This window comes from Drosophila mojavensis, unplaced genomic scaffold, assembly GCF_018153725.1.
Source record: "Drosophila mojavensis isolate 15081-1352.22 unplaced genomic scaffold, ASM1815372v1 contig_80, whole genome shotgun sequence".
NCBI classification, from domain to species: domain Eukaryota; kingdom Metazoa; phylum Arthropoda; class Insecta; order Diptera; family Drosophilidae; genus Drosophila; species Drosophila mojavensis.
The window spans coordinates 850,267-870,071 of record NW_025318906.1 but is presented as its reverse complement, the minus strand read 5'-3'; the positions used below and the strand labels follow the sequence as shown (position 1 = coordinate 870,071).

Genomic DNA, 19,805 nt, shown 5'->3' with positions numbered 1-19,805 from the left:
TACAAATTTGAATTCGAATTTAACAGCCTCTAGCAATTATTTTTAAATATATATTCACATCGGCAAAGTGCGGTCAGCTGATTTTAACATTATTCGATAACAATTCGACATGTGTATTTGAGTAAAATTTTTATATTTTTGGTTTATATGCCATACAAATACCAATAATAAGCATATATAAGTAGTTAAAGTTAATTTGTTTGTTTAATCACCAATTAAATAGTAATCGAATCAAGCTGACGATTTTTCATTAGCTAAAGCTGCCGAAACTATCGGTCTCCTCACATCACCAACTATAGAGTAGTTTCATTTGTTTATACTCGAAAAGTGGTTGTCGCGGCTGTCGGTGAAGCATTTGCATGCATTACGGTTTTGCTTATTGGGCGCTCCGCGAAAGTGAAAGTTAAAAGAACAAATTGCAGAAATTATGTAAAATTTCGTGACAACTGTTTGTATTGTTTTGCAAGCACAAAGAAGTGAACTTGTGAGTTTTTACGATAAATGGAGGCTGCGCCGGCACCAACCAACAAACGAAAACCGACAGCAACAACAACAACGCCACAGACAAGCGGCAAGGCTTTAAATTGAAAAAGAGATAGAAATAAAGCAGTCGGCGCCTTTTATGAAGCGCCACTTAAATCGTATGCTAAACAGTCTAGCGCAATCACTTGCATAAAACAGGAATAGGAATTGCTAGCTTCTCTATTCATTAAATTGCCTTGCGGCTGCTTTGGCTGTGCGCCATAAAATCAACCCACAAAGGTGAAGAGACACACACACACTCACACAATCTCACATATGCATAACCGTTTGCCTCTATGCATGCATGCCTGTGTGTGTGTGTGCAAACTCACACACACACACTGATGCGCAAGACAGCGAAAATATAGAAAATCATAAACATTTTAACAATCTATTGATTGAACTATCTGAAAATTCGATTTACATCAATAAAAAGAGCAATTGAAATCTAGTGTGCGACTAAATAGTAAAAAAAGTATACTAAAAATTAAAAAAAATTTATTCGCATTCAAAGACATTAAATGTTGTCTTTTTTAATAGTTTAGTAAATATATTTGTCAAAATACAAAAACTATAAATAAATAGGGGAAAAGCGCATTCATTTGACCAAAGCATCATAATTCGATGTTAGCATGCATAGTATAACAGTATAGTATATTTATTTGTCATAATAGTTTTTCAGAATATAAGACTATAGCATTGCAGCAATATTTTGTTTGCATATAGTATATCAGCAAAAGTGTATCAGTATATCAGTATTACAGTATAACAATGCCGTTGCATTGTAGTATATCAGTAAATCAGTCAAAGAATAAAGCAGTATTAAATTAGTATGACAATTTTATTATTATTTTCCTTTATCACCATATATACAAATATACGGTCCTTCGAATATAAAAGTATGACACATTCCGCTTTGAGTATAACAGAAGTAGGATATGACATTACACCAATATTTTGTTGTTGTCGTTGTTGTTTTCGTGTGTAATATTACTGTATAACAGTATTACAGTGCAATAATACTTGGCTTTTATCATAATATGCTAGCGAGTTAGAAGTATTTATTGGATTTATCTTGCTTTGGTCGGACGCCCGGCAACATGTGACGCGAAGGCAGACGATACATCATCATAAATTAAATGAATAGCAACAAAAAGATATTAAAACTCGAATGGAATTTTAGTGGACTATTAAAATGGTTTTAATCCAACCGCACTTGAACTATTTCTGTTGATAAACCCGGGACGAGGAGCTCGAGAACGGCCATCAGACTGGAGGCCTCACTCACCCTGAAGCGCATTTTTGCACGCAAAATTGCCTATAAGACGAATTCGAAGCTGAACTCGAATTCGAAATTCAAATCGAAATCGACTCTAGCGGCCATGCGAACTAAACATTTGATATTGATATTAATCGGTGTGATAATCGCAACGCTCGTATTCATTGTCTTTGGACCGGCTGGCGAACCGAACGACTCATTCAAGCACATTGTGGTGCAGACCCATCAACAACTTAAAGAGTTTCAGGTGAGTAATGTTCGTACAGCTCTAGGTATTATGGGCAGTTGCTAATAAAATTTCATGAAATAATTTGCAAAAAAAAAATAATACGAAAAAAAAACTTTTTTCGATCATATGAAAAAAGTAAAAATAGATCTTGATATGAGATAGACAAATACAAATTTAATTTATGGCATATCTAAATATAAGTCTTTATATTTTTACATTATGTATATACATATTTATTAAATGAAGATAATTTAAAATATTTCCTTAAACTTAATCTAAAGAAGGAAATCCCGAGAAATATAAATTTAAAAAAATTGTAAATATTTCTTGCCACTGACGAAGATATCAGCAAAACCCGAGGGTGGCTTTTACACTTGTTCATATTTAGTGAAAATGAAGGAAAATTTTGAAAACTGGATAAACTTCTATACATTTGATTTTTCAAGGTTTAATATAAACGAGGGAGGTAACAGTTGAAATGAAATTTATTTACGTGATAAAAATTACGGATCAGCTATTGCATGTTTAAATACGAAAACTTGTAGATGGAAAAATGAGTGAGTGAAAATAGATATTTATGGGTTGGACGACTCTCATTGGTATGCGCATCTCGAAAGCTAGAAAGAGAAAACTTGAATTAAAATGAAAATCTTTTAATTCGTACATATATCGGATTTGCAACAAACCTATCGCGTCCCCCTCTTTATCCATTTGCCAGGTGACCTCCACATTGCTTTATCTCCCTTAATCATAAGCTCCAATGCAACCAAATTTTGTTTGCACGTACCCAGACAGTAGGAGAGAGGCAACAGTTGTTCTTGGCCCTTGTTTGTGTGTCGTTGTTGTAGTTGTTGCTGTTGCTGTGATAACATTGTGTGCTTATCAGTGAAAACAACAATGATAGTCGGCTTTCTTCATCGTCGCTGTCTGTCGACTTCATTGAGTAAAACACTTGACTTATCAGCGGCTCTTAAGCTATATATAATGCGCCCTAAAAATATATATGTATATCAGATATATGCATATATCATATATTATATATGTGCATATAAAATTTGATATGTCTTATTGCAAACGAAGTCTGTTTTTTTTTTTTATTCTCTTGAGCTATTCCTCTGCTTTGACTCATTCGAAACTTATCAGTGATGTCAACAGTCGTCGTCCAGTGTCAAGTTGACAGCCTCGCTATGATTTTTCTTGGCAAGGGATCATACGAAATGCCTGCCAATTGGCATCGAAATTTATTTACATAATCCTTGAACTGTGCTTCGCTTTCCAGGCCCAGAAATGCTCTGCAAATGAGCAAATGTGCTTAGTTGTATCCTGTGAAAGGAGTGGATCTTGGGTGTATAATGTTTGTACAGCATAAAAAAACAAATATGTGTATATGACAACCTTAGATATAAACTCTCTATTATAAACCGTAATACGAAAGGCCCTCAGGTCTGTTCTATATATTGTTTACTGGGTATTTGATAGTCAATACTCTATGAGTCATTGGTAACAATTTTCCTTAGCCGTAAAACCCGTTTTACAGGGTATTTAAAGAGTTTTCCTCGCGAAATTGGCTCTAGTGCCATTTAAAAGGAAGCTTTTAGCCAAATTGAAACAAGTCTCCGGTCAAAGAGAAAGAGAGAGATAGCGAACAGGAAAGACGAATAACCGGGCACTCTGACTACTTAGCTGTCCGGCTATTCAACTGTCCGGCTAACAGGCAATCCGGCATTCAGGCAAGGCAAACATGTAAATGACCCAAAAGATATCATCATTTGTCGTTTGGCATGCCTGCCAACAGCTGTCCGTCCGTCCGTCTATCATCATTTACGCCGGTGCGCCTACGGAATTCCTCAAGTTCCGTACGAAATTTAATAGCTACGAAGGCATTTAACATGCAAATTCCATATGAAAACTTTCTTTCTGCCTGCAAATAAACAACATATGTATGCATATGTGTGTGTGTGTGTGTGTGTGTGTGTAAATATACACTAGAGAGCACCAGTTTGCATACTCATGTGAAAAATGTACACTAGTAATTAGAATACCATGTACATAGGCCTAGAATATGTACAAGAATGTACGAATGTGAATGATACAGTACTAGGAGTAATTATACGTGCAAATTTACATACACATATAAAAGATTATTACTTTATATCTGTGAAAATAAACAATAGTAAGCATAAGTATGTGTCTATAGTAACAGTAATAGCTACAAGTATACGTATGTACATGAAGCTATTCACACACAGGTGGAAATAAACGTACTCTGGTAGGCATAATTATTTTGACAAATCTATTAATAATTGTGCCTATTTGAATAAGTTGTTTAATATTAAAAGTCCAGCGTTAAATTTGGTGAGCATGCTTTCGTATACCATAGTTAAATATTTAGTCTTAATTTATAGATTGTTGATTATAATCATTAAGTAGTACTAGGATTTATTGCAGATAAGCAAATGGGAATATACTGTCCATGTACTTTTGGCAATTAGTGTATGAATAGCTATGTTTCAATCTATGTACATAGGTAGGCACTTCAAATATTTATAATTCGCCTATAATATTTTATATTCTTCTGTTTTACTACTGCTGTGTACATACTTTTGCCTACCAGTGTTTCTTTATAGCGTAAGCGTATTGTTCCCCACTGCCTGGACTCGATTTTTTGTTTGCCGTAATTTAATGTGTGTGCGTGTGTGTGTGTGTGGCCAGAACGTTTATTGTTTACTTTAATTAGATTGCGGCAGCTACTTTCCGGCCTTAACCATGCTTAGTCGCCTCCCCTCCCCGCCCCCTTCTGTCCATAAACACGCGCCCAAAACACATTCCCCTCTTGGGTATTGAATAACATGTTTAACTTTTAATAAGTGAGTTTTGAATTACATCAAACGACACGCAACTCGAAGCGGGTTGAGCATTGTCTAAGTATTTATCAACGATTTGTTGAGTGCTCCATCTGATATCTGTCAATGGAATATGTCTAGATCAATCTTATCGCGGCTGATTAAGTCGAGAATCGAATCAAATCAAATCACCGTCGTAAATAAATCAGGTTCTCTCAATCGTGACTAAGAATTTAACACTTTCGAGTTTTCTATTTAAGTAGAATTTGAGGGAACAAAAAAGGTATCCATATCCATATCTACTTCATACTTATGAGATAACAAGTGCTTATTTGCTCAACATACAATTCCCTTTACCTACGTAAATATGAATATGTATAAATGTGTACTTACGATAATTTAACGTTATCTATTAGTAGAGGACGTATGCATAGCTATCTTATATGTGTGCATAAGCATTAGTAAATGAAATAAAAAACAAAGGTCGAGTATAATAGGTAGAGTGAATCAGAGAAAATGAGATGAACTATGTGAGAATTGCATAGAAAGGTCATAGGTAGATAGGAATAGAAAATATTAAGAGACAAAAATATAAGAGCATAGGAAGTAGACATTAGAGGAAAAACAGAAGATGGGGAATACATACATATATATGAATATGTTTATTAAATGGTATTACAGTTTCAGCATTTTGCAGTAAAGTATTTTGCGCTTGCTCTTGTTTAAAGTTTTCATTTTCAGCAGAGCTTTCGTTTCTTGTTTGTTTATTTAATTTATTGAACAGAGAGAAAATATACAGAGTCTACATGTATTCAATCGTGCATATGTATACATAGACATATTAGATTTACTTGTGTGTATATATATAATTGTTATACATGTGATTGAGGTTTTTGCTGTTGCGCTAAACTAAACTAGTTCCCACCGTCTCAGCACAGAGAGCTCATTGTATTTGATTTGTCTCTATTTGGCAACGTATCTTGGTAGCTATTAATAACTGGTTTTTGCCAAGGCACATTAGCTTGCGATAGGTCGTGCTACAGTTACAGTTGTATGCTATATACATATGTACATATATGTATGTGGTACTAAAACTAAAAGAAGCCCTTAAATGAAACAATTTGAATAGCTTTGATGTGTCTTGATCAATTGTAATAAATTTCTATACTTTTATACGGACAAACAGACAATGAGTAAGACAACATTGTTCTATTTACCAATACCGACTGAGCTAGCCTGACTTGGCTGTTGACTAATGCATTTCAAGTCGTTTATCCATTTACCACATTTAGCTGGAAAAGACTAGATCAACTCGTCTGCTGCTTCCATAATTCCTATTAGGCAGTTGATTATAATAATCTTATACTCGGTCAGAGTTGCAGTAAGAACTAAGTTCTTATACTCTTATCATCATGCCTTTGAATATTTGCATAATAATCTGCTCTTATACATAGTTTTCGTTATATATCAATGCAGCTTTTGATCTGTATACTTTTACTTTCAGTAACTCTTATATTAAACAACGAGGTCATATTGTCTCGACTATTGATCTGAGTACTTCTATATTCGTATCTCTCTTTCTCTATTCTTTCTGGCACTTCGTTATACCCTCTTCTCCTGCATTCAATGGGCATCAATAACGGCATTTGCTTTGATGCACACAGCTCTTATATATATATGGAATACACGCGTTTTCCCAATTGCGGATCGTCAATTGAAATGGGCTTTAAGCCGCTTTCGCCTTCTTCAACTTGTTGACAAAATGTGCCACCCAATGAAGGTGCTTTAAATGATATATGATATGTCCCCCAAGTATCTCGCTTGCACTCTACTCACGCATCACGATGAGAATGATAGCGATGATGATGATGATCATGATTATGAATGTGGTAAATTGTAATGATTATCATCAAGGCTCGACCTGACGTCAAGGTGTAAAAACTCGCAGTTGCCCACTTTGGGGAAACTATTCATAGTACAAACTGAATACTCTACTATATAAAGGGCATGCTAATTTGAATAATATATATGTATATATAAATATTTAAGATTGAGGTTTGCTATGCATGTCATTGTGGGTATGTAAGCCCGGTTTAAAATCTGTTTGAAATTCTTAGTAATTACACACCTCTATTGCTGTACAATGGCATACCTGTATAGCCGTAAGCAGGTAAACCAATTATTAAGCACATTCCCAGTGGGAAAAAGCACAAATGTTTTCCAAATCTATATGTATAAATAGGGGAAAAGTAGTTAAAAACAAGTGTTATATACACGTATGTGTTTGTGTATGTATTGTATTTATAGTATATCGCGTAACACTCAACCACAAGGGTTGAAATTTAGACTCTTCAACGAAATATTCTATTCATAATTTAATTTTTAATTTTAGCTTTTCGTTTTTAGTTGTGGAAGTTGGGAAGTGGTAAATCTTATACAATATTTTATTTTTTATTTTGTTTAAAATATATGTATATCGACAATATTGCTTTTGCTTTGACTCTCGTCAATGTTTTTCGCTACGATCTTTAGCTGCACAAATATCAAATATCATCAAAATATATATGTAAAATTCTTTTTGGTCTCATCTTTAATCTTAATCATTTGTTAATTGTAAATTCTATGGAAATTTGCATTAGCCGTAATCTAATTTAATTGGTAGCCAAGTCCACTTGTCCACTTAAAGTCGTCTAATGTCTCATATCTAACGTCTGACCCGTGAACCCTGAACTCCGACCGACATCAATTAATTGCAGGGCTCGCTGTGAAATGCTTTGTCTCGGCATACATACATGTCTGTATGTATGTATGTATGTGTATCTATAGAGCTCGCTCGATATGCTTGAATAATTGAATGTAATATCGCACAAATGAGCTTTCAATGACCTAGAGAAGGAACCCATTGCTAGCTAGCTTCAACTTATGGACAACTAGACACACTAATATATATGCCCAAGATTTTCGAGCTAGAGAATCGTCTACAGCCGACTAAGAAATACCCTGTATAATTGCTTCTTGAGCTGATGAAAGCGAGATGAAAAGGTCTTCGGGGAGATGAGAGGACGAATAAAGACAGATGATACATGAGAGATAACGTAGAGATGAATGAATTCAAATGAGAGAAGAGAGATGAGATCTGAAAGATAAATATAAAAGATGTGTGATAAGAAATGAAAAAGTGATTATAGTAGATGACAGGTAATATAGGTGTAAAAAGGTACTCAAAGAGAGGTATGTTCAAATGCAGTTAAAATCGCTGAATGTGCAATGGCGCCTAGTTTCTACTGTTCCCTGAGCGTCATCCTCAACTCTTTCGTCTCCTGCTGCTCCATCGTAGCACTCGGTAACCCTAGGCGCCATTAGGCACATGCGGCAGCCATTTCGAGTCACGCGCGACCCCCATAAATGGAATTTCATATTAAAATTGTGGCTCACGTGCTAAGGACACTTCCGCTTCAAACGACGAGCAATAAATGCCCTTTCTCATATAATAAATGTGTATATAATATAAGATCTACTTCCCCATTTAAGAGCTTCGACCATTCTTCATCTGATATTTTGAAAGAAAATCTTGATAAACAATAGCAGAAATAGCAACATTACATGATATAATACGATTTTGTTTAGGAATATACTCTGCTATACATATGGAGAATCCACTTAATATGCTTAGCTGTACTACTCTCTGAAAGTGTATTACAGGGACTACATGGCGCTGCGTGTTGCCTGGCCCATGTCAGGACTGGTCAAAGCCTGCCCCAGGGCCTGCGTTTGCTTCTAACTTACATAAATGAATTGCTTTAGAATTGTTAAGTGGCCAATTAAAACAGCTTTCAGGTCTTTCACTATATATTTCTTTGTTTTTCTCAGTACGTAAGTTCCACTAATTGCAAAAAAAGCGATCAAATTAGTATTCCTAATTTCTATTGCCAGTTGCAAAAATCTTGATTTGATATTTTGATTGCTGCACTCAATGATTGACGAGTTGTTCTTCAGTTGTTATCTTCTCCGCTCTTCAACTCATTGAATTTTCACTCTATTATACCTTTATATAACATATTTGACATATTCTTTAAGACTCTACCCATTTTATTTTCCATTCAATTTCTCGTTCAAAGACTTCGAGCAGCTCAAGTTGTAAATTCGTATTTTTTCTATAGACCCCATTTTGCTACTCTCTCGCTCTCACGCTCTTTCGTTATCTAACTCAATTCCTGACGGCATTCACAAAGTCTTGGAAACTGAGTTTTCCATCGTTATCAGCATCGACTTCCTTCATCATTTCATTGAACTCCTCTTCGGAGCAGCGTTCGCCCAGATTGTGCATAACATTTCGCATTTCGTTGGCCGCTATGAAGCCATCGTCGTCGCGATCGAACAGTTTGAATATAACCCTTAGATTCTCGATTTTGGTCAAGCCCTCCATGCGCTTGGTGATCATCATTACGAATTCCATAAACTCTATTTCGCCATCGCCATCCATGTCGATCTCATCGATCAGATCGTAGAGCTCCGCTTCGGTTGGGCAATAGCCCAACGTACGCATCGCGAGACCCATTTCCTTTCCCTTGATTTTCCCAGTATTATTCGGATCGAACACTCCAAATGCGTCGCGCACCTCATTCATTTGATCTTCGTTTAATGCAAAAGCTGGGGCCTCCATTTTCTGATTTTATTTCCAAGTATTTTTGTAACTAGTATGTAATGTATATATGTATGTGAGATTTTGTTTCTGTTTAAAATTGAGTTGTGGCTGTTGAACGAATTGATTTAAATTTGTTTACAGAAAGCATACTAGATTAATTACATGAATATGAAACAAACAAACCAGCCCCTTTGTATATATACCATATAATAAGAATCAGATCATTTCCGAAGAGATACGATAAGAAAGATTCCAAAATATCATTTTATTACTCTGTACATTGCATTTATTATTAAGACTTATCTCTAGGATCGATTTCTCAATATTCAAACTATGTTTGGCATCAATGCGATAAGCCACGGATAATACAAATATTGAGTAAGCGACCCCAGGAAGAATTCTTATGTCCATATGGTAGGTAGTCTACTTATATACATCCAATCACCTTTCGCTGGTTAACATCGAATATCAAGACAACGTCTTGGTCGGCGTCCCCCAGTCGTATAATTTCTGTTGAGTCAGCGACCCCAGAACGAATTCTTATGTCCATATCATCTTTCGCTGGTTAATATACCGACGAACTCTTCGAATATCAAGACACCGTCTTGGTCGAGGTCTCCCGATCGTATGATTTCTTCGAGCTCTTCGTCGCTCGGCTGAATGCCAATCGATCCAAAGAGCTTACGCAAATCATTTGTGGAAATGCATCCATTTCTATCCTTGTCGATCAGCGAGAAGGCCATCTTGAGATCGTCGGGCCGATCAGTGTCCGATAATTTGCGCAAAAGTGTATTGACAAACTCCTCAATGTCCAGCGATCCAGTGCCATTCGTATCGGACTCATTGATCATATCCTGTAGCTCCCCATCGCTGACGTTGCCACCCAAAGCTCGCATCACGATGCCCAGCTCCCTAAACGAGAATTCTCCATCTCCCTCAACGTCGATGCGATTGAAGAGCTCTTGGAATATAGCCAATTCTTTTTCTGTTAAGTCCTCCATTTTCCTTGAGTTTAGCCAGGTGGTTCTTTTCTTGGATTTATTATAAGTAGTTATTGATATTTAAATTCTTTAATAAAGATTTGTTATAATGAATTAATTAATGTTTTATATTAACATGTTCAGTTTAATTGTTTTATGGTTTTATTATATAATATTTTTTATATATATTTATTTTAATAATTAATATTATTATAGAAATAAATTAATTATTATAAAAAATATATTTATGTTTATATTTTATTTTATTTTTTTTTAAGAGTATTTGATTTAGTTTAAATATTTGTTGTGTGTAAAGTCAGTGTATATTTTTTATATTTGTTTTTTATTATTCATATTTTTTTTTAATTTTAATTTATTTAAAAAAAAATGTTTTATTGCATTGTTTCTTATTATAGTTTTTTTTTTTTTTTTTTTTTTTTTTTTTTTAATTATATATATTATATTATATATATTTTTTTTAAATCGTGTGTAATGTGAATTTTTTTTTATTGTTTTATTTTGTATGTGTATGTGTTTTGTGTATATATATTTAGTTTATTTTTTTCATATTTTTATTTTTGTTGTTTTCGGTTTAGTGTTTTGTATAGTAGTATTATTTTTCCATGGGGTAAAAACGTAAATTTGTAAACTCATGAAACTTGATGCATAAGCTACTTCTATTATTATTACAAAAGTATATATGAGAGACTCTCATATTAATAACTTCTTAAAGATATCGAGATTTCGAAGTTTGATATGGATTTCTGTAGATTTCATCGTTGTCTTTAATCTCAGAGCTAAGATCTTTTGCACAAGTGAGCAGCCTAAGGAATTGAAATTCTGTGCTGTCATTGGGCTGAGCTATATTTCCCAGCGGCATATGCGAGAAATCTCTTTGGTTTTGGGGTCGCTCCCATTGGCAAATAGAAGGAGTCCCAATATAATAACACCAAATTCGATTCACAGTCTTTGTGCTGCCCGCCTAAATTAGTCCCTATGGGCGACATCAGCAACTGCTGTCGTGGGTTTTTCCTTGTTATACCCTGGGAATGTGGTATATTGCAGGTGGATGAACGGGAGATGTGGCAAGTCTGGGTTCTGGAGGCAAGTCGATCTAGATCTAGATCTAGATCCTTTGGATGAATTAAATCAATATAAAATTTCGATGCTAGACTTGGTATATAGTATAATTCAGCCCATTTTATCCCTTAATCAGTGAGGATAATTCAGGATATCTTCTAGTCCTTTATACCCGTCTCCTACTTGTTTTTCCGCAAAGCAAAGTATCTATTGAGGGGCGTGTCATATGCCCGTAAAGAGTTTTGGCCTAGGTTCTTTTTGTTTATTTCTTTCTCTTTTCTATTTTGCGGCTCAGCCCACAAGCGAAATTAGCCTGGAAATGAAAGCCCACGTTCTAGGATGGTCGCATGACAGCTTGACATCCGCCATCTGACCTCTGAACCCCTGCCTCCCACTGTCGCCATGTCGATTTTGTTTCACCTTCTGCTGCGTTGCTTGTGTGTGTGTGTGTCAAGGCTTAGTTAGCTCGAAGCATGCCTCAAGCCAATTTCGAGCTGATTGAAACTTGTGAAACAAAATGCAAAATAAAATTTTCGTATCTCGATATAGTTTTCGCTGCATTCAAATGCGGGCTTCACTATAATAATAATTTATTTAAACAAACCAAAACTATTAAATGCTGATAAGGATTTATTCCTATACACACAAGTATTTCCATTTTCAATCAGAGTTTGAGATTATCGGAGTTGCAGAATTTATGAGAACGAGTATGTAAATGCAAGAGAATATAAGAGTAGAATAGTATGAGCACAGCAGTATAAGAGTAGAGGAGTTTTACTGTATCTACATCTATGAAGAGATAGATAAGGATATTCTTAGCTCAGCTCCCATATTTTATGATTGCATTGTCGAAAAGAGTGAGGAATAATTCTCGCCCCTTTGCTGTCCTGCCACTTATTTTACGGTCTTTTACTGTATCCTCCTCCGTCTGGTTTTGCTTCCTCCCTTCTTCTTGCATTTACTTTCGTCTTCTCTCGTTAGTTCTACTTTTCTATCTATATATATGTAAGAATATAGTTTTATTGAAAATAATGATCATAATGCAATCTCATAGACTGCCCTCGCTTATAATAATTAAGAGTCTGATCCTGATTTGTATTTTTGTTTTATGGCTTTTCCAGGAGAATCTGCGCGTTGGGCTGGAACGCAAAAAGCTCGAGCTCGATCCAAAGTATTTGCTGCTCTTGGGCTTCACGTCGCCGCTGAGCACAAAAGATGACGCATCACAGCAGCCGGCAGAGAGCGGCAAGCAGAAGCAGGTGCAAACTGATGTACCTGTCACGTCGAAGCGCGAGCTCCAGCAGCAGCAGCTGATGGCGGGCCGCGGGCAGGCGGCTGAGCAGGAGCTGCTGCTGCTGCAGCAGGTGGAGCAAAAGAGCCAGCGCAAGCGGATCACGACGCCGTACAACAATACCAAGTCGAACTTCACCATAGTCAGCTACGTGCAGGAGGGGCAGGTGTCGTCGGTGATACTGCTGGCGCAGAATATCGCGGCCAAGCTGCCGAACGAGTCGCTGCTCATCTACGACCTGGGCGTGTCCGAGGAGCAGCTGCGCTCCCTGAACGCCTGCTGCAACAGCAGCCGCTGCACCGTCATCACCTATGACCTCTCGGAGTTTCCGTCGTTCGTCAGCGATCAGCGAACCCATGCATATCGTCCAATTGTGATAAAGGATGCTCTGATGCGATCCAAATCGATCTTGTTTCTCGAGAACTGTATGCGGATCCGTGGCAGCTATCGCGACTTGCAGCAGCTGCAGAATCGCGCCCTGGTGGCCGGCGTCCTAGGTTGGAATACCCCAACGGCCGTCTCCTCGCGCACTCATCCAAAGATGTTCGACTACTTCGAGTCGGACGCTGAGAATTTCATATTCCTTCGCATGGTGGACCTCGACGTGGTCTTCTTTGCGGACACTCTGTTCGTGACGGAGAAGATTATGTTGCCCTGGCTGAAATGTGCTTTGACCATGGAGTGCATCGATCCAATTGGTAAGTGTGAATACCCAGTCTAAATCTTATTTTATTTCCAGTCAATATCTAGATCCCAGCTATATCTATATCTTAGCTTCAAGCAAGAAATGAATTATTTTAAGGTGAACCGCTTTCATTTTAGATTCTCAATTTAGATTTTGTATAAATTCAATTGCAAGTTGTCTAGCGAACGAGTATTGCGCAGTCGTTCATTGGCATTCCCTTCATTCAACTGTGCTGTCATTAGGCAGGACTTCTCCTTCGCTCGCTTCCTGCTGCTGTCCGCATATTGTAGTTGTCAATCAATGTCGCATTCATAACCCACAATCTCACCTAATGACCATCATTTACAGCGCATTTAGTTGATGATAGCAAAACGTGTCATATGTATATGTGTGTGCGTATGCACACACACATGGACTGACATAATTGGGGTCTATGCAGTCCCTGATCTGAATCGAGTTTGCAGTTAATGGAATAAAGCAATTAGGGCAGCTTTAATTGTGTAAGTCAGAAGCTGTTCACATTTAACGAACTCTCGAATCGAGAACACAATTTGAATTCTACACTTCGGGTTGCCTGAAGGGAGATACCCTGTACAACAGTTTAGCTGTAAAGAGGAATTTGTAATTTGTATTTTATATTCGGAACTTACATTTACGCCTACAAATTCTTAGCATACTTCTTTGAACCGACAATTTCTGATAATCTTAGCCAGTAAAATAAAGGGACCCAGAACAAAATGTCGTACGATCATCCACAAGAAAACTGGCAAATCGGCACGTAAATTCGTAGCAGCAAAGAAATATTCCTGCGGCGCCATGTTGTAGGCATGACGTTCAGAGAGCATCAGAGACGTGTCATAGATGATATACCAGCCGACCAAAGTGCAAAAGTAAGCGTTTACAAATACGAAGAAGAAGTTTAGAAAGTAGGCCAATAATAAGCAGAGTCCAAAAATCAGATGGATTATGATGACGCCTATGCCTTGGGTGAAGCGAACTCTTTGCTGTTTGGTAAATAAAGCTAGTACCAAGAGCTGGATCATAAGGATTACAGGATGTAAATGGACCTATAAGTAGATAAATATAGATATAGATATAGGTAATCATAGTTATAAAATGATATATGGAATCTATGCTTACCCAACGAGTTTTCGTAATACTCAACAGATAAATAGCTCTGCTTGAAAAGCTTAATATAGCTGTTACCAGGTATGTGATATATTTATATGGAGCAGCTCGACGCCTATTCCGAAATTTATAGAGCAAGGTATAAATTATTAAGGAAACTATGAAACTAGAGAGGCGCGCATAAAGCTCATTGCAGCTTATGGGAAGCATTAAGATTATCTCCATGCAGGGAATGCCACACGCGATTTCTAGCTAAAAGATATGGATATATAAATGATGTGGATTACGAAATATCTATGATAATACCATTAACAGGAAGTAGACACGTCGCACCAGGTGACGTCTGAGTTTTGGATCAGCTATATCGAATTGATAGCTACGGCCCTTTCGTTCATCATATAGCAGTTCACACTGTATGCTCACATCTAGGAAAGATTTATTCGATAAATATGAACACACATTTATGAATTTACTACCTGATTTCGTATCCATTGTTCGCTATGTTTTGATCAATTTCTAACTGAATTATGCACAATTAAAAGGGCTTAACCTAGCTACAATTATTTGTTATTTTTATAAAGAGGAAGAGCTAAGCTAGTATGCACAACTAGCAGCTACCCTGCATAACAAATGAATATGTTGTATAATTTAATATATAGTCATACCCAATGCCAACATCCCTTCTATTAACAGGCTATATAAGACGTGGTATTCTAAAAAGAAAATACTTGTCATGTTTCTATGGATTTTAAGTATTAAAACAAATGTTGTACCTATAGATCTTAGGATCTAATCTGTCTATATTGGTTATAGATATACTAAATATTAGATCTGCAGCTCTTAAAGTCATTGAGTTATTCTTTAAACAGCACTAGATGGAAAGAGCTGCAGTATATCTGTATAATATGCAATATAACCTGCTTATAAATTCGCCATGGGTATCCAAATTAGTGGATAATTGTACCTATTTTGATTTGATAATTGCTTATCTAATTTGTATCTCTTATCTTGTATGTTCGTATCTTCGTTTAGGTGCCCAATCGAATGGCTGCAAATTCAACAAAAAGCCACTCTATCGCTACTCGGGCTGCCATGGCTATGATGCATCCGCTTTCAACATAGTGCTCGGTCTGACTTGGCATCTGGACGACACGAAATATTCGCTGTCCAGCGATGGCACCAAAGAGAATCTGTTCTATAAGGAGACACTGGAGCAGGCGATCAAGATATTGGAGAGTCGACGACGTAATAACAGCGATACATCCGATCATCCATTTACGGAGGACTGAGCATTTGATATATATATATACTATATAGATATATATGTATTGATTTGTATATAAACACAGACTCAGGAGACGGCTGGATAGAAAAGAGGAAATCAAATTCTAACTACTTACACTATACTGCTTATAGAGTTTATTACTTAGAGAACTATACAAGGAGCTATACGAGGGAGAGAATGTTCATAGTATAGCTTTGATCATATATATAGATATATAAATATAATCTATAGGATTCATATGACCAGAGCAGCAGCAGCTTATGCCTCAGTTACTTACTTTTTCTGTTTGTACTTGATTATACATACATACCTATGTATATCTATATACATATATAATATCAAACCCTATTGCTATCTGCTAAAAAAATATTATTTTTATATTATTTATGTAAATACCTATTATAAAAACAAAATGAAATATGAATTATACATACACTTTGTGATTGTATTTGATAGTTACACCCATATGCATACATAATCAATAAAAATAACTAAATATAATTACATCTACTAAATGTACTATAAATATAGAAAAATGAGCCAAAAAAATAAAAATAATAAATGAAAACCTTAGCTTAAAATAAAGGACAAAAGTACAAGAAAAACCAAAACAGTCTTGTCTTGTGGGACACGCCTAACTGGGAGCTGACCGAAACCTGGTCAGCTGCTCTTTGAATCCTTCCAGAAGCGCAGCCATTATCTTTTTTCTTATTCCCAATGGAGCGTAAATCATCCAAGTCTAATGGGCTTAGCTCATATAGTTGACGAGTTATTTTATTGAATTTATTGTGAATAAAATATACACATAATACAAAAACAAATTTTAATTTAATGCAAAAATTCGTTTGTGCACAGTACAGACATATAAAGTATATATACACATTTGAGTTTAATTAAACATTTTGGTTGGTAATTTAATGCCATTTGATGGCCCTTAAATTATGGCATTAAACCATTAGTTAGTATACAATTAATAATAAATTCACATAGATATACATTCAGTTGCATAATATCGATCATAGTAGTTGAATTTAGTCTAATAACCGAATACAATAGAGACTTACTCCCTAGCCATGAAACGCAGGATATATAAAAATATGCGCACCACATCGATATATAAAGTTAATGCAGCAAATATATAGTCCTCTGGATTAAATTGATACTTATGGGTGCCCCCAATAATCAGTTGAGTGTCATAGATTAGCATAAAGCTGCCGAAGAGTGCGCCGAGGCAGGCAAACGCCGTCTCTCCGAAAGTTTGACGTAGAAATGCGCCGGCAAAGGCCAGAATCAGGAGGCTTATAACAATTGCAATGAGAACGCCGCCCATGGCTGTGAAATCGTATTTAGTTTGAATGGCAAATATGGACAGGGCAGCCACTAGCAATGCCGTTATGCCCACAGCTATGAGCACAAGATTCGCGTCCATAAAACTAGCTACGCCACCAAGCATCAGGGACATGGTCACCGTGAACAGGCCCAGGCATATAAAGTTTACAGGAAAATGTCGTCGAGTCGTCTCACAGCAAGCCATCGAGATGAGAACGACTAGATTCACGACCATAGCCACGATCACCACAATTGGATTGGTGCGCACAAATAGTTTGGTCGGCCCATGGTACATGAAAATGCAGATAACACCACAAGTGAAGAGCAGCTGGGTCTACAAAATAAGAAGAGAATATTATAAAATATATAAACAATTGTTAAATAATATATTATGCCTTACATACCAAAAGTATTAAGTACACTTTACGTATGAAGCCCTTTCTTATAGTTTGGTCATTGAAGATAAGGTTCTTCGTATCCAGACTCTCGTCCTGTCCCTCCACCACCAACACCGCTGAATTGTTTATTATAATCGGTGCAGAATCCAAAAATGTCGATGGGTTTATATGCATTCCTGGTTTTGTCTCCGTTCCCAGAGACGGCGGCGGTGGTAAGGGTATTGGTGGATAGCGCTCTCCATTATTGATGGGCCCTTCAAAAAACAATTGTTGTGTTATTTTAATTATTTGCATGAGCAGGTTTGTTGAATCTACGAATGCGAAACTAGTTGTCCATATCACAGATTTGATGCGTCATTTGTACCGGGAAAAAACGCATATTGTATACAGATACACACATCCATACCGACATACACACATACATGCTAAGAGTCGAGTTGCAAATAAATACACACACGTATGCAGTTGCATTTCCCCTGTAGTTAAAACGGGACAGAGGAAAAATGCCGACAATTATGCACATCTACGTTTATGAGCTTATGCTCCATCAGCAATTTATGGTTGAATTTTGCACATCAATATTCTATATGAATATGCCTCACAGCATTTGAAATGCCACAATACTTATCACAATGTTTGTACACACATATGTATGTATATGCAAATATACACAAATACATACTACGGGCTATCAGCATTCGAAGAAGTTCTAAAATATTTTGAATCCATTCAACTTACTCTGCATTTCACGTAAGTCCGAGGGCGTTTCCATACGATTATATGACATACTTATATTTTTATTTAAATGCCTTATTAATATAGGAATATTTTAATAGATGAAAGAAAGGAAATTGTGTCGCTTCCTTTTGGCGACTCCACTCGCTCTGAATGGACCAACTGCTCCAGGCAAAAGAGATGTGCATTATTCTGATAGGGGTCACGAATGAAAGTACAACCCCCTTAGTGATGGGATTTTTCGATATTCATTTGAATTTGCCACCATTGCATCTTATATAATTTGGAACTTGTTAAAGTATTCAATTAAAATACTTTTATTAAAAGAGAGCAATATATGAAATGCATTTCTTGTTATGTGCACATCGTTTAGATTTTTGGCGCTGCCACATAAAAGAAGTTTGAAATGACGCCACTCGTGCTTTAGAAAATAACAAACAGACCGGCGCGAAACATTGACCAATTGATTTAGCTTATAGAGATGAGCGTGATAGTAAGTAAACACGAATTGAACAAGCTCAACTCAATTAGTGATGGGAGATTTTGATAGCTATTAAAACTCACCACTATTGCCAAAATGCAATAAGAAATGAGAAGTTTTAAGCACTTGACTTACTTTTACATCAATATACCAACATTTCTATGGTCCACTTGTGATTAAATCATTTTTGTGTTGAATCTTAAGCACCAAAAAGCTTATTCCAAAGCTTATTATAAATAGAAAATATGATAGAAACTCACCTAACTTGAATCGAGTGCAGCACGCAGAGAACGGCTTAAGGTGTAATCAGTATAACGGAAGCCACGGCAATTGGAACAACACAAAGCGCAAAACAAGTTTGGCATTGTGTACAAAAAATAAACAAACAAAAAGTAAAAGGAAGGTTCGCGTGTGTACAGCTTGAAATGATTGTAATTACGAAACTTTTGAATATACTACTGATTATTTTATGCGCACAACATGAGCTAGTCAGTGTAAACGCTTATGATCCGAATGATACCAAAATAGTAGAGTGTTGCCTACCGCCTGAAGGAATGTTTGAAGCCTTTTATCCTCGCGAAGTGGAGGGCATACCAAATAGCGCTTCTCGACCTGCTCACGGGCATGGCAGTTTTTTCAAGCATCGCAATCCTGCACTGGTGGACACGAAAAACGCAGCAGCCTATGGCTATCGCTTTGATGGCAAGCGGCGCTTTAACTTTGATTAGCTTGTAATACACTAAAACACATTCAAGCTATATAAATAAAATACCTTAATAAAAAATACATACAACAAACAAATCGTTTTTTAAATTTTCACGGTTGTCGAGCTGTTATCGATACATGTTAAAAAATACAACTCTACGCATTTAGTTCCCATATGACATTTGTGATT

The 19,805-nt window shown here is 36.4% G+C and overlaps 4 protein-coding genes and 1 long non-coding RNA gene across 7 annotated transcripts; 2 read left to right on the top strand and 3 right to left on the bottom strand.

Moving 5' to 3' along the window:
• Nucleotides 1-287: 287 nt before the first annotated feature.
• On the top strand, nt 288-16,241 carry LOC6578297. 2 transcript variants are annotated; one of them, XM_015163066.3, is made up of 4 exons: nt 288-484; nt 1,570-2,048; nt 12,700-13,567; nt 15,715-16,241. In XM_015163066.3, exons 2-4 carry the CDS (start codon nt 1,905-1,907, stop codon nt 15,969-15,971), a joined length of 1,269 nt encoding a protein of 422 aa, XP_015018552.1. In that variant the 5' UTR covers nt 288-484; nt 1,570-1,904; the 3' UTR covers nt 15,972-16,241. The 2 variants fall into 2 exon arrangements, with proteins under 2 accessions (XP_015018552.1, XP_015018551.1); XM_015163065.3 differs by having other exon boundaries at nt 288-762.
• LOC122757676 lies at nt 2,498-3,014 on the bottom strand. Its single transcript, XR_006357792.1, has 2 exons — nt 2,717-3,014; nt 2,498-2,647 (listed from the first exon to the last, which is right to left on the bottom strand). It is a non-coding gene; the product is annotated as an uncharacterized LOC122757676 (long non-coding RNA).
• On the bottom strand, nt 14,223-15,174 carry LOC6578298 (protein lifeguard 1). The gene is made up of 4 exons (XM_044011008.1): nt 15,159-15,174; nt 14,989-15,107; nt 14,695-14,934; nt 14,223-14,621 (listed from the first exon to the last, which is right to left on the bottom strand). Exons 1-4 carry the CDS (start codon nt 15,172-15,174, stop codon nt 14,223-14,225), a joined length of 774 nt encoding a protein of 257 aa, XP_043866943.1.
• Nucleotides 16,242-16,773: 532 nt separating the features above from the next.
• On the bottom strand, nt 16,774-18,626 carry LOC6578296 (protein lifeguard 1). Of its 2 annotated transcripts, none has more exons than XM_002004175.4 (3): nt 18,433-18,626; nt 17,701-17,948; nt 16,774-17,630 (listed from the first exon to the last, which is right to left on the bottom strand). In XM_002004175.4, the coding sequence occupies exons 1-3, from the start codon at nt 18,479-18,481 to the stop codon at nt 17,028-17,030; spliced, it is 900 nt and encodes a 299-aa protein (XP_002004211.2). In that variant the 5' UTR covers nt 18,482-18,626; the 3' UTR covers nt 16,774-17,027. The 2 variants fall into 2 exon arrangements, with proteins under 2 accessions (XP_002004211.2, XP_015018550.1); XM_015163064.3 differs by lacking the exon at nt 18,433-18,626 and adding an exon at nt 18,150-18,180.
• Nucleotides 18,627-19,015: 389 nt separating this feature from the next.
• On the top strand, nt 19,016-19,697 carry LOC6578295. Its single transcript, XM_002004174.4, has one exon. It carries the CDS (start codon nt 19,336-19,338, stop codon nt 19,636-19,638), a length of 303 nt encoding a protein of 100 aa, XP_002004210.1. The 5' UTR covers nt 19,016-19,335; the 3' UTR covers nt 19,639-19,697.
• The last annotated feature ends 108 nt before the right edge of the window (nt 19,698-19,805 follow it).